Source organism: Falco punctatus, assembly GCF_963210335.1.
Source record: "Falco punctatus genome assembly, chromosome: 9".
In the NCBI taxonomy this organism is placed as follows: domain Eukaryota; kingdom Metazoa; phylum Chordata; class Aves; order Falconiformes; family Falconidae; genus Falco; species Falco punctatus.
In genome coordinates, this window is record NC_137589.1 from 5938945 (window position 1) to 5952753 (window position 13809).

The 13809-nt window shown below is 44.2% G+C and overlaps 1 protein-coding gene across 1 annotated transcript in view; it reads left to right on the forward strand.

Annotated features, from left to right (window-relative positions):
- Nucleotides 1–13809, forward strand: part of FGFR2 (fibroblast growth factor receptor 2) — an 87546-nt gene that overhangs the window by 43404 nt on the left and 30333 nt on the right. Inside the window, exons 7-8 of the mRNA XM_080401495.1 lie at nucleotides 10657–10847; nucleotides 13415–13559. Of these exons, the coding sequence (XP_080257621.1) occupies nucleotides 10657–10847; nucleotides 13415–13559 (336 nt within the window). The remainder of the gene's footprint in view (nucleotides 1–10656; nucleotides 10848–13414; nucleotides 13560–13809) is intronic.

Below are 13809 nucleotides of genomic sequence, written 5' to 3' on the forward strand. Positions count from 1 at the left end.
GGGTTGGATTATTCTCATTACTGAGCAACATAATTTCATTTCAGCAGTTGGCTTCGAATGTACGTTCCTTTGCTGGAGTGTTTGTTGAAACCCACCTATGTCTACACCTGAATGAATAGTCCAACAAATGACTTCCCCCCCCCCCCCCCCCCCCGCCTTCAGTGACATTTTCTCAGAAAGCAGGGTACTGGCACCTGCTGCTCAGGTGATGGTCCTCCCGGCTTTGTAGGAAGCTGGCTGTTTGGAGGGTGCACTGAAAGGCAGGAAAATGTAGATGCAGAAGCGTCGTGGTTTAACCCCAGCTAGCAACTAAGCACCACACAGCCGCTCACTCACTCTCCTTGTGTCAGGATGGGGAAGAGAACTGGAAGGGTAAAAACCTCAGGGGTTGAGAAACAGTTGCTCACCACCAACCGACCGATACCCAGCCAGTTCCCGAGCAGTAGGCCCTGGCCAGCTTTCCCCCGGTTTATATACTGAGCATGACATCGTATGGTGTGGAACATCCCTTTGGCCAGCTCGGGCCAGCTATCGTGGCTGTGCCCCCTCCCAGCTTCTTGTGCCCCCCCAGCCCTCACGCTGGCAGGGCCTGGGAAGCTGAAACATCCTTGGCTTGGTGTAAACATCACCCAGCAACAACCAAACCATCACTGTGTTATCAACATTATTCTCATCCTAAATCCAAAACACAGCACTGCACCAGCTACTAGGAAGAAAATTAACTCTGTCCCAGCCACAACCAGGACAAGAAGAGAGGTCCGGAAGTGTAGAAAGTAGCAGAGGAACTTTTTTTGGTTTGGAGTACAAAGTTTGTGTCCAAGCTTGGCCAGCCTAAGTGGTTGCTATGAACGCTGTTGCATCTTGCAAACTTTCTGTGCATTTACCTGAATTACTAGAAATACGACAAATGTGTGTAACCAGGGTCTTTGCAAGAGGAGAACATCTCCCCTCTTGACATGGGACCACATGGTGGTAAACTTCATCACTAGGGAAGGCAAGCCCAATGGCTGCGTGAGGTCCAACATAGATATGTCTTGTCTTGGATGGTCCAGCACAGAGCATTGAAGTTCTGGGCGCTGGAGCTTCTCTCCTGCCCTGGGAGCCTGCACCCGAGGTATGGTCAGTCAGCCGGCTGGTCTAGTGGGGGAGGCAGAGGGCTGGGGAAGGGAGAACACCGTGGTCCTTCTGATCATTTCACACCTGCGTTGCTCAATAGAGCGAGTGTGCTGTGTAAGAAAAGGGGGAGAAGTTTAGGAATATAAGAGGGCTTTTAAAGGTTTACATAATCCTTTCCATTTTACTTTAAAGGCAGAACTGTTTTTAGGAAAGGAAATTTGGAGGATGAAAAATATGCAGTCGGGTCACAATAACAACAGCAATAATAACTCCCACTGTGTGCTTTATGGCATCACCGGGTGCACTGGTGACTTAAGCCCACTGCAGCTGGGAGAGGACATCATCCCTGTGGGAGAGATGCTGTTTGCCAGGCATACAGTAAACCTTTGGCAGAGCCTACTGGAGAGCCCAGTCCAATGGACCCCAGTGTTGTCTCTGGTTCTTATAAAGCAGCTGAGTGCTGGGAGCTGTGCACAGTACCAAGGATGGTATCTCTGTGTGTAAAAAACAAACGCAGTCTCTGGAAACGGCCAGAACAGTAAATTTTACTATTTCTCTGTGAGAAGTCACAAGTTAGTTTTCATATTTTCTTGCAGCCTTTTTCTTTCAGGGTACACTGAAAAGAATTTCAATGACATTTCAGCTCCTCGTTGTTCTGACTGGGTCCCGTGTGTTTTCATACTAAAATAAGGCCTCTCCCTGCTTTGTTCAGACACGTATGAAGCTTTTGCTTATGCATGTCCCATGTGAGGGGTACCGCAAGTGAGCTCCAAGATTGCTGTTATACAACTCTTGCTGCTATGACTTTTTCTGCTCCGCGGGGCTGATGAAACACACTGTGTGTCAGCCTGACAATAGGCCTTTGCTTTAAGGATGAACTGGTCTTAAAAACCTGTTAATAATTTCACATTTTAAAACAAGAGCATTCATGTTGCCTGCCGTAGCCCTGGGCTTGCTGGCTGTTCCCGTCTCTTTTAACCCTCTAATATAAGTGTGATTTGAAAGCACACGTTTTAACTAGTTCTGATTGTGATTTCTCCCCACCCCCCATTTTCACTGACATCAGTGGGCTTCGTATCAAGCCAAATATGTCAGCCTTGCTTCCTTTCTTTCCCCCGGCTTGCTGCCATATGAAAGAGGTGTGCAGATGAACTTGTGCTGTAAAGGTGTTAAGCAAAGATGGATTTTTAGCTCAGATGCACACAGGACAGCAAGCTGAAGCTACGCTGTAGAGCTATCCAAAGAAACAGATGGGATAACATCAGTGGGAGCTTTGCCTGCTGGAGAAACTACTTCAAATTGGAGGTGAAGGTGGTGAAGCCAAGGACAAAGAGTTTGAATGCACCTGATTAGTTTCTGTGAAGATTTTAAAAAGGCACTGCCTTCTACTGGGCTGGCCTTGGTAAGTAGGGTGGCTCAGGTAGGTGAGGCATGGGTGGCACAAGGAGGTTGGATGGGGCGGCATAGCTTTTGCTGTGGGTAGCAGATGGGTCTGCTTCTGGTGTCTGTGTTTAATTTTATGGGAAAATATTCAGTGACAGCAGGGAATATGTGGAGTCTGGTTCCCTGTGGTCTCGATTTATGCCAACTGATGGTACTGATCTGCAAACCAAAGCAGAGGTGGATGTCTGGGCCCAGTAGTTAGCAATGATGAAGTGTGTGACACAGCAGCAGAAAGAAATGCCTCAAGTTTATATAAAAGGCTTCTAAAGTAAAGGACAAAGGCAATTTAGGAAGTGGTTATGGAGGTTATCTCCTCAGTCCCACCTGCAGGAGCAGATCCTAGCGGTGCTCCAGACCCCAGCCCTCACCGGGTTCACTTGCGAGGGCCAGGAGCTCCAGCTGCAGCGATACTCCTCTGAGCTCTTGGCCGCTGAGGTGACTTCTTCAAGTAGCCTTGGGCCAATGGGAAATGCTATACATGGAGAGTCCTGCTGTACAGGAACATTGAATAGTGTGAATGTTTCTTGGCTAATGCCTACTGATAAAAGATGCCAAGATTTGTAAGGCGTGATTTCATCAGCACTCATAATGCTGGTCTGATCCATAAGCTATTCTCCCAGTCTGCCTGAAAAGCTCCTGTTCTTTATCCAGGAATCTTGCCAGGGCTGGTGTTTATCTCTTAGTGTTTAGTGACAGTGATCCTTGTAGCCTGAAAACATCTGATTTTGCAGAGTTTGGGAGGAGAGCGTTGTCCCTGACTTGCTGCGGACGCTACCTTGGTGTGTATAGATTACCTGGGGAGCGATGATTTGAGGGGGGTGTATAAATGGAACATGGCGGTTCAGCAGTACTTCTGAATTGTCCATCAACAACACGCAGTGCTTTGCGTTACGCAGAAAGGAAACCAAACTGGCGTGCAGCTGGTAGAAGCTGCTCAACTCCTGGCTCACATATATAGAGTGTATATTTACGTTAATTAGTAGAGGCGTTTTGCCTACACCTGCTCAATTGTTTCTGATCTTCTGCAAGAGCAGCCAGCCCTCAGCCTTCCTCCTCTGCACTGTGGAGCAAATGGTGGAGTTTGCGGTGTTTTCCTTCCAGCGTTTCATAGAGCGCAGGCCCCCAGAAGCAATTGCTTATTGCTGGAGAAAGGAAGCGAAGGTTTGGCTTGGCCCAAGCGTAGAAGGCTCCCTTGAAGGAGGAAATTCCTGTGGGGACTCTGACATCTGTTTGGTTAGACCCCTCCTATGCCACTCCACCTAGGGGTATGGAGGGCAAGTGTAGTTTCAAATCAGGCCCTTTGTATGAACTCGGATAATGCTGGATTTATGGAGAAATCCGAGTTGCAATTCCTCGTGCCTTGGCTGCTCCTGGATCGCTCCTCAAAAGGGCTCTCTAATTCAGAGAGCAGTAATTAATGCAGTCTCTGAGCGCTTGTGAACTGAGGCCAGGTACCTTTGCAGCTCGTGTGGGTGGAATCTTTCATGAAGGACAGTGATCCTTGTGTCTCTCCTTGCAAACTGGTTCCTTTGCTGTCAGCTAGGGCAGGACAGAAACTTGGAAGGTCTTTGCTTGCTGCATGGTGAGGGATTGACAAACATTTAATCTTTCAGTGGTTGATATTTAGCCTGAATGGGTAGTGATGAGGGACTGATATCCTCTGGTTTTCCCAGTGGCTTTAGTAGATGCCCTCACCCAGTGGTAGGTATCCATACCACCAAAAAACATCATCAGAGCCAGCAATAATAGTACCTATGTGTACAGTCTCAACAGGGATGCCAAAAATTGAGCACAGAGTGAATTGCACAGGTAGAGAGAGTTGTTTCCTCAGACTGTGTCTGAAACGGTCGTTCATGCCACTTCTGAGAAGAAATATTTCAGCTTTGAGGTGGTGTGGCATGCACTGCTCCTGTGGGAGCTGGAGCTATACCTGAGAGGTTTCACCTGCCTGTCAACTCCAGGCGATGGTTAAGTCACCTGAGAAGTTACCGTTATAAACTGCATTTTCTGTTGGAGCAGCTTTGGTAATTCCGTGGGTATAGTTTGGAAGAGGGCACAAGGAGGGGGCTCTGGGTGTCCCAGAGTTGGGTGATGCCACTGGCTTCCCACTCCACGAGGCTTGTCCGTGGGTCAGGTGGATATTCACCTGCCTGTAAAGTATCTGCCGAGGGAATCCCCAGACGTGATGCATTGTTGGGTCGGAGAGGACACACGCAGTTACTTTGGGGACAGAGCCATGTAGCAATGTGTTCCCCCATCTGTGGTGTGCTCCCAGACCTCGGGGGCCTTGTGGGACCTCCCGTGTTGGGTACATGGCTCAGTGGAAATGGTGGGAGGGTGCTGCGTACCGGGTGAAGATGAAACACGGGGGAGAAATATTTCAGTCCAAGGGTACGATGAAAAAGCTGTGTTTGATATTTTTTATATTTTTTCAAAGGCTTAAGAGTCAGTCTTGCAAGTTTGGGATGCTAAGCCAAAGCCAAGGCAAGAGGCTGTGATTTCAGTCTGGCCTCAAATGCAGTAGCATGCTTTTGAGACCCATAATTTACAGGATAATTAGCGTTTTCCAAAGCAACAGATGTTGCACGATCAGGAGGAAGGTGGTTGGGAATGGGCAATGTTTTCACTGAACGGGGTCCAGACTGCTGCGAAGACGTCCCGAGCATGGAGTCAGGCAAGAAGAAGCAACTGGAGCTGAACGTGCTCTGCTGACCAGGGCAGGTGAAGAAGAGGGCATGGCAGCTCTGTGTTTTTAGTTAAGCAGAGAGACAGCTGGAACTGTTTTAGATTTTATGCAGTGATGATTGCATACACAGAACCTCTACCAGGGGCTATCGACCCTGAATGGTTGCTGGTGCACGGAGAGGCATCATCTGAGGGAGCCCTCTGCGGCTTCACGGTGGCAGCCATCTAGGTGACGCCTTAGGAGTCAGTAGTATTATGAAACTGGTATTAAAGTCTCTGATAAATGTGTCTAATTAAAAATTGTGAAAAAGAACTAGATAATTTTTTTTTCTCTGTCACCTCTCCCTCGCCCTGCTTAATCGAGGATCTCTGCCTTGTCCCCAGAACTCATGTTCGGTCTTGCATTTGCTATTCAGCTTTTATTTTCTTAGCCTGCACTTGAATCACACATTTGCAAGGAGAGGAAACAAGCACATTCAAAAGGAGAAAATAAGAGTAGTTTTCATTATTTATTTTTTTTCCCAAATGAATCAGATGCCTTATCCAAAGCCCATTGAATTCCATGTGAGTTTTCCCCCTGACTTCAATGGGCTTTGGTTCTGGCTTTTAGCTCCCATGAAAGGTCCCGAACTGTCTGTGCTGGGGTGACAAGGAGGCTTGGGCAGACAATTGCCGGAGCTCCTCCAGCCCCTGGCCCAGCCAGGTTGCTAAGGAGACTTGGCCTGGGGCTGGGCCCAGAGCTCACCCCTTCCGGGGTTGTTGTCTCCGCTCCCTGCCAAGGCACTCCAGTGGCGGCACAGCCACTCTTTCAGTCACAATACACTCGACTTCGGCCTCTGGCAGCACCAAATCCTGCCCTACATCTTCCCTCCGCCAGCGTGCTTGGCGAGCAGCCTCTCTTCCCGCAGTTTTTCCATCCCTGCAGCGCTCGCGCTAGGACCGGAGCGGTGGGGTCGCATCTTCTGGTCGCTCTTGACTGTGAAACTGCGGGTTTGGCCCCTGTCGCACCCCCCCGTACACCAGCATCTTCACCTCGTACCTTTGCATCGCGACTTTCCTGGCTCTCTCCTCCCTGGTTTCCCTCTGTGTTGGCTGCCGCTGGTCAGCAAAAAGAAAAAGAAAAAAAAAATATTGGAGGAGATTAAGCCAAGGGTGGGAGAGAGATGAGGCCCTTTTGTAGGAACCACCTCTCCAGAGACTTATGCTTCTTAAAGAGCCGATTCTCAGGACTCCTCGTGAAGTGTGCAGCCTCCAGTAGTTGGTTCCAGGATAGTTCTTCCAGTTGCTTCTCCCTCCAGCATCTGTGGCAGGATGGGCTCCCACCCATCTCCATGTGTCGTGCAGGGCTGGGAGCTTCCTGGGCAGCTCCTTCTATTGTGCCAGGGGTTTTTTGAAACTTGGAATTTTCCAGCTTTCTTAGATTCTTTGCATTTTTCTCTCTTGGAGGAGGGTACTTTGAAGTTTTAACATTAACAGGCTAAATAACAGTTTCTTCTAAGCCATTGGGCAGGTCTGTCAGTCATCGTTGCAGATAGTGAGTCTGTTTGTCTACAGATAACAAGCAGAATTGCTCGAGCAATTCTGAGCAGAAACGCTCAAACCTTGGGCACTTTCGTGGTGGTGTACAGTTTAGATGCTTGTAGCCTTGAATGCGATATTCCTCCCATGAGCAATTTGTTTTTGCTCGGCCTTTTGTACATAATTTACTCCTCAAATGGAGTTGATGTTGTTTTTGTATTTAAGCTGCAAGTTAGAGAAAGCAGGCTGGTGTCGGTCTCTCAAGGTGGGATCCTTTAAGCATGCTTTCCCTTTAAAAGGTGTTATAAAGGTAAACTTGGGGAAGCACTAGAATAAAAACGAAAATAACACATGGAGATTTGTAAGTAATTATGTCTGGCTTAATTACTTTCAGGTCAATGTACAGAAAATATTTTTCATTTTAAGCAATGTTATCAACATTATATCCATTATATTTGCTTTTAAACATCTATTACGTTTCAGTTGAACCAGGAAGGTCTGTTTGAGACAGACATATCTCTGAAAAAGCCTTGTAGATCTGTATGTAGTTCACTGAGTAACTAATACGTATGGTAATAAAATTAGTATCTACTACTTTTTATGGTCCTTATAACATAATGTTTATCATTCTTAAAGACAGCTAATCTATGGGCTGATTTTCTGTATTATAGCATATGCTGTTGACTTGGTTTTGAAACGTGTTAGCAGAGCAGAACACTGACATTTCAGTGATCAGGTAGCAAAGATTGATTTCTTGAGGTTTTGATTCAATTCAATATTAATGATCAAGGGGAATATTGAAATCAGTAGGGCTACAGATCTATGGGATTGGTTGCCAACTTGTTTTGTATGGAACTATTGTCTGAGTTAAATAACGAGATGTATATGATCACTGTAGTTAGCGATGAACCTGATGATAATTATTAGCTTATTGAAGGCTAATGATAAAATTAGTTTTACTAGCCTTTAAGATTTTTATTTTTAAAGGCAACTTTGACTCTTTTGCTGGTCTTCAGTGAAAAGAACACACTGCTTCCATCTAATATTAGCATAGCCAGATGTTTGAGCGATGATATCTGCTTACCAATGTACAGCTTGTATTTTAAATGCTAAATAGTGATGTGGGATTTATGAACGTGGTTTTGACAGTACCTGTGCTTAAGCAGAGTCCTTAGATGCGTGCAGCATGCAGTGAAATAGGAAAGACAGGGTAATATCCCAAAATGACTATTCCCAGGAAACGGTACAGAATTATACCTGGTCATTTGTAATCAATGGAAGTATCTCCATATTTATTTACATATTTTCCCTACTTCCCCCTCCGTAGTGATTTCCCCCAATACTGAGTGTATTTCTTGTGGTCCTTGGACTCCAGGTTTGTCAGGAAACCCTGCTGAATTTGCATCATGATGGTTACGTTCTTCTGTGCTGTGTGCCTGTGTGGGCATAGGAATACTCCCCTCTGCTGAAGTGGGGGAGTTGATGAACACTAATCATTGCTCCATATGTTGAAGTGCAACTAAAGTTTGTTTTTAACATGTTTACCCTTAGAGAAGAAATTTCACAAATGGCTATACATGTACATGCGCTTTATTTATTTTTTTTAAAGGAATTTGGGATCAAGAATATAAGAACTCTGCTTTTACTTCTTTGCCTCCTCTTTTTTTGGTAAAGGAAATGTTTGACAGTCATCAATAAAAGATTAAATTGTTGATGGCTATCGGGGTAAACTAAACGCATTTTGTGTGTTGATGCTGGCATAGTAGGAACTTTTCCAAGATGTTTCAGGCCTCATTCTCTGGTTTGTTTAAGGGCAGAGAATAAGGTCACGAAGGAAATCAAACCCTGATGTGGAGAAATGAAACATGAGGCCTACTGACTTCTAAAAAACATTTTAAATAACATTCTCTAAGGTTTCATTTTATACTGAAGGCAGCTGTAATAAGTTTTGGAAGATGGTGTAAGGTTTCTATTAAAGAGAGATTTTTCCTTGCTGTTTTTGTACCCAAATGAACGAGGGAGGGAGATGGAATTAGAGCTTATTTAGTATAAGGTGAGAAACTAAAAGTTCTCTCCAGAAATGTAAAATATTAATTTATATGTTTACTGTAATTTACAAATTAAAAAGAATATGAAACTGTTCCTAGATCTTTGAGAATGACACACATAGCCATGGAATAATTTAATAACTGCAACACAAATGCACTTTTGCCACAAGTAAAATAAGACTGCTGCTTTGTAGTATGCTGCCAGCGTAGCCTCAGTGAATAAATTCCCAGTAGATGTTTGCTGCATGCCAGATATATTGGACTGTATAAAAGATCCCATTGTTCCATGGGCATCGTTATTTGCTATTATACTCTCAATGTTTGCTTGTGAAACAGTTTATTGGAAACTAGTACGTTTAAGAAGGAACGCTTGATTTGATATTCAGTTGACTTGGCTCTTAATGTCAGAGCTTTTACAGTGTATACAACCTCTAAAAATAAATACTTAGGTCCACTCTTTTTCACTTCAAAAGAATTCCCGGAGCAGGGGAGAACGGACAGCTTGGGCTGGGGATGGGCAAGGGGCTTTTCACTTCTAATTCATGGGTTGAAAGTCTATGTAGGTCAGTATTAACTTTACATTCTTGTAAAAAGAAATGGACAGAATTAAGTTTGCATGGAGAAGGTGGGGAGCTCCCAGCTAGGCTGATGAAACTGCAGCTCTCTGAAGGTTTTCTGGGGAGGGTGGCATTGTCCGCCACGCTCACTGGGTCATAAGGCAATTTGGTAACCAGGGCTGCCATACTGAGGACTTTTCATTCAAACATTGTGTAAGAGATTAAGTATTTATGCTTTGCCCACTTGCCTTGTCCAGCAATAAAAAGCTGTTGGTGGCCCTGGAGGCTGGGGAGCTGGCTCATGCCCTGCCCACCACCCAGATGATTTTAGGAGCTGTTAGATCAGGCGTAGTGAGGGTGATGGAAAGGTGCCTGACTGACATAGCTGAGGGCGAGGCTCCCATTGATGCTTTCCCCAAAGACTACGTATATCACATCCACTAAACTGGGCTGAGAGCGCTGTCTGCAATGGCTGTCAGGGTACCCAGATGATACAGAGTGCTGTAACACTGTATTCAGTGATGGAGGCTTGACTGAGAACATATGAGAAATGCTTAAGCAAGTCTATAGATTAAAAGCTCTATTAGCTAAACATTAAATACACTGCAGTTTTCAAGACAACTGCCTGTGTCCTGCTCAGAATAAGAACAAACGGGTGTTTCTGCTGCTGTGTCTGGGTAAAGCAGAGAGCGGCTATCGTGGTAGTACTGGTCAGAGCCTTCTGAAAAGTCGAGCCGTCTGGTACCTGCATCCTGCATGAGGTGTTTCAGTGCTGAGGCTTCTGCTGCTAGTTTTGAGAAATTTTGACACATCAATCAGTTTTTAAAATGAATCCATAATCTTTCTTAATTTGTGAAGGTTTAGTCCAATTAGAATGTTTTAAAACTCAGAGATACTTACTACAATAGCTAAAAAAAAAAAAAAAAAAAAAAAAGGAAGGTATTTTACTTAATTCTTGCTGAGTTGAAAATGAAAATGCTATGGAAAAATGCTTAAAGTTTTTAAGTGTGGTTTCTGCCCTCCCCCCAAATAGCTATTCTTTATATTACAAGTGTAGTGCTCAAGTCATCTCCTTTGAACTGTAGTTTTTGTTATACGTTTTGGCTGCAGTGTTATTTCAGAGGAGTCAGCCAACAGGCTTACAGGGCTTTTTGGCTCAAGTTCACTTACAGTTTTCTTGGCAGCTCTGCTTATTTATGCATCTTTATTTCTCTCTCTCTTTCTCTCTCTCTCTCTCTCTCTCTCTCTTTTTCTCTTGCTCTTTCTCGCTCCCCCTCCCCACCAAACAGAGCGATCACCCCATCGGCCCATCCTCCAAGCTGGCCTTCCAGCAAATGCCTCTGCGGTCGTCGGAGGTGACGTCGAGTTCGTCTGCAAAGTCTACAGTGATGCTCAACCTCATATTCAGTGGATAAAACATGTAGAGAAGAATGGCAGTAAATACGGACCAGATGGACTGCCGTATCTTCAGGTTTTAAAGGTGAGGCTTTACAGATGCCGGCGATGGTGATGACTTCTTTAAAGTGCTGAATTTATTTGATGTAAATCCAAGAATTTTGAGATCTGAACTTCTTTTGAAAATAGAAGTGTTTATGTGACAAATGAAATAATGAGTTAGATAAACATTTATTGTCTAAATGCTAATTATGCGGCTTATAGACACTGTTTTGCTCTTTTTTACTTCCGTGAAGTCCTCTGTTTCTGAATGTTTCATTTTCACATGAAACCCCTCTTAAAGAACATTGTTGACATTTATGTGTGGGTAGAACGCATCCAAAACATACCCAGGACAATCTACTCCATTTCTTTCACGTTTCTTCAGCCTCTTTGTTTCAAAGTAACATGACACCTGCTGCCAAAACCCTGTTGGCAGGATTGGGTTTTCTGGATGCTTGAGCCTGCAGAGATGTCTACTTTTTGCTGGCGTATTGGTGGTGTCATTCCTGCCGGCAGGTGTTTTGAGCAAGCCTGACCAAGGAAACTCCAGTTTTCCAAGCTGGGTGGCATTGCCAAAACTCAGCATGCTGGCAGGCAGGACAGCCGGCTCTATACTGTCCTGTTCCACGCAGCCGGTGCACCAGCCCTGGTGCTTATTTCCCCCATGCCGCTGTTTTCTAACTCCTCATGCAATGCTTTGGATTTAAAAAAAACCAAATAACAACAAACCCCAACAAACCCCAATCCCTCAATGTTTTGACGCTGATACCTGTATGAAGTGGAAGGCATATTCTTATGACGTGTTGGTGGTGGGACCGTAGACAGATTGGTGTCCGTTTTGGGCAGCAGTGACATTGTTCTCCTGTGTTATTGGTCTATTCTAGCATTCGGGGATAAATAGTTCCAATGCTGAAGTGCTGACACTGTACAATGTGACAGAGGCGGACGCTGGAGAATATATTTGTAAGGTCTCCAATTATATAGGGGAGGCCAACCAGTCTGCCTGGCTCTCTGTTCTGCCAAGTAAACAAGGTAACAATGTTTTTTAAAGCAAGCTGGATGTAGAAGCTGGAAAAAAATAGTGCTTTGGGAGACTGCAGGCAGCTTGTAGGATAACTCTTTGGCCTTGTGGTATATGTGTAATCCTCCTTCGGTGATGCAACTGGTATTACACCAGCAGCCATGGAAAAATTCCCACAATATTCTGTGTGTACCGTAAGCACTGCTTTCTGATGCTGATCTGTGTTCTCTCTTGTGTTTGCTGTTTTTGTGTCTGTGTGTTTATGTCTGTCCAGTTTTGTTGTTAATTCTGCCTACCTTGCAGTTCACGTATAGGGTACTCATTGAATAATATAATTATGGCCTAATTAGTGTATATTTATATACATAAGTGTGTGTGTGTGTGTGTATATGAAGCACATAAGTACCCACTGAAGCATGAGTCAGGTCGGTGTAGTCACTTACAACTTCCCACATGACCTATGACTGCAAGGTGGGAGGGTTTTCCGGTTGTTACTCACCCGTTACTAACTGGGTAATGACCCGTCAGTAACAGTAAGGACTGGCAACAGTGTGACTACAACTTCTCACTAAATTTGCTTTAAAATGGTCTGGTAAAAATGTGTTTATTCCGTCATCATCTATTTCAAAGTAACATTTTTGAATGGAACAGAGACAAAAAGCAGCAAACAATAATTTCTGTGAATGTCCATCATAGAGATGTTGACATAGATGCCCTGCTGTGCCCATTTTAGGACAGCTGGAATGTTCCAGGTCTTATACATTGATTGGTTTAGTGCATAATGACTTGTCAAGACAGAGATTTAGCAAGTCTGGAAGGAGACCAGAAAAAAGAAAAAACTTACAGGGTTTGGTGTTTTTTCAGTCTCTAAGACTTAGGAAAATATCTTTTATTTCCATATCCATGTTCTTGAACCTTTGGGGTCCAGTTTTTCTCCCTGTCCCTTGAGAGCCACAGCTAATCTTTTTTTGAAGAAGAGCTGAGATACCGTCTACTGTGCTTCTAAGCAAGCCACCAAATATTACCAGACTTCAGATTAAAACGAGATTTGACAGCACTGCACAACATACAGTGTTTAAGTGTACTGCAGTGGGTGGTGCAAGGACCATACACTGCATAAGCTAGCTACTAAGTTGTGTCTTTTGGAGCAGAAGTTCTTTTTTTTTTAATCCTTCAGAGTGTATTTTTATAGTAAATTCTTTCCTCTGAAACAGGTAACTACATGTGAAGGATCCTGCATTCTGTCCTACCTTGTTTTCTCTGTTTTTCTTCAACTTCCTTTTATTAAAAAAGAAGAAGGAAAAAAAAAAAAAAAGCTTTGTGGGTTAATTTTTCCATGTCATTTGATTGCATGCATGTTTAGGTGGTGAGTTTAGGTCTGGTGAAGGGTGTTGATTACTTTCTGAGGTGAGCTGGGACCTGTTGGTAAACGCCTTTTGGATGAGGGATTGTGGATGGGGAAAGGAGCTTTGCATCTCTACACCTCTGCCTTTACAAAGTGCAAAGCCCTGTGGCTCCATCTCCCTATCCACAAGAATTCTCTCAATGTCTAGCTTTTTCTCTTGCTTCCCTCTTTTGTTTTTTTTTAGGCTGCCGGTGTTAACACCACGGACAAAGAAATTGAGGTTCTCTATATACGGAATGTAACTTTTGAGGATGCTGGGGAGTATACATGCTTGGCGGGTAATTCTATTGGGATATCCTTTCACACTGCATGGTTGACAGTTCTGCCAGGTATACACTGCTCTCTTTCTGTGGTTTTTCCTCTTTTTTGTTTCCCCTTGTTGATTGCTGCAGAATTAGCACGGCTTCTGTCTCAGAAAAGGACTTTTACAATGATTTCTTTTTTTAAACACAGTTGTCTCAAGCCAATGAATTGTTTTGTCACTTATTTGCAACTCCAAAAACTTAACAACAGCAACAAAAGGTGGGGGGAATGGCTATTGCACCTAATTGAAATTTTTTTTACATCTGTTAAATGTTC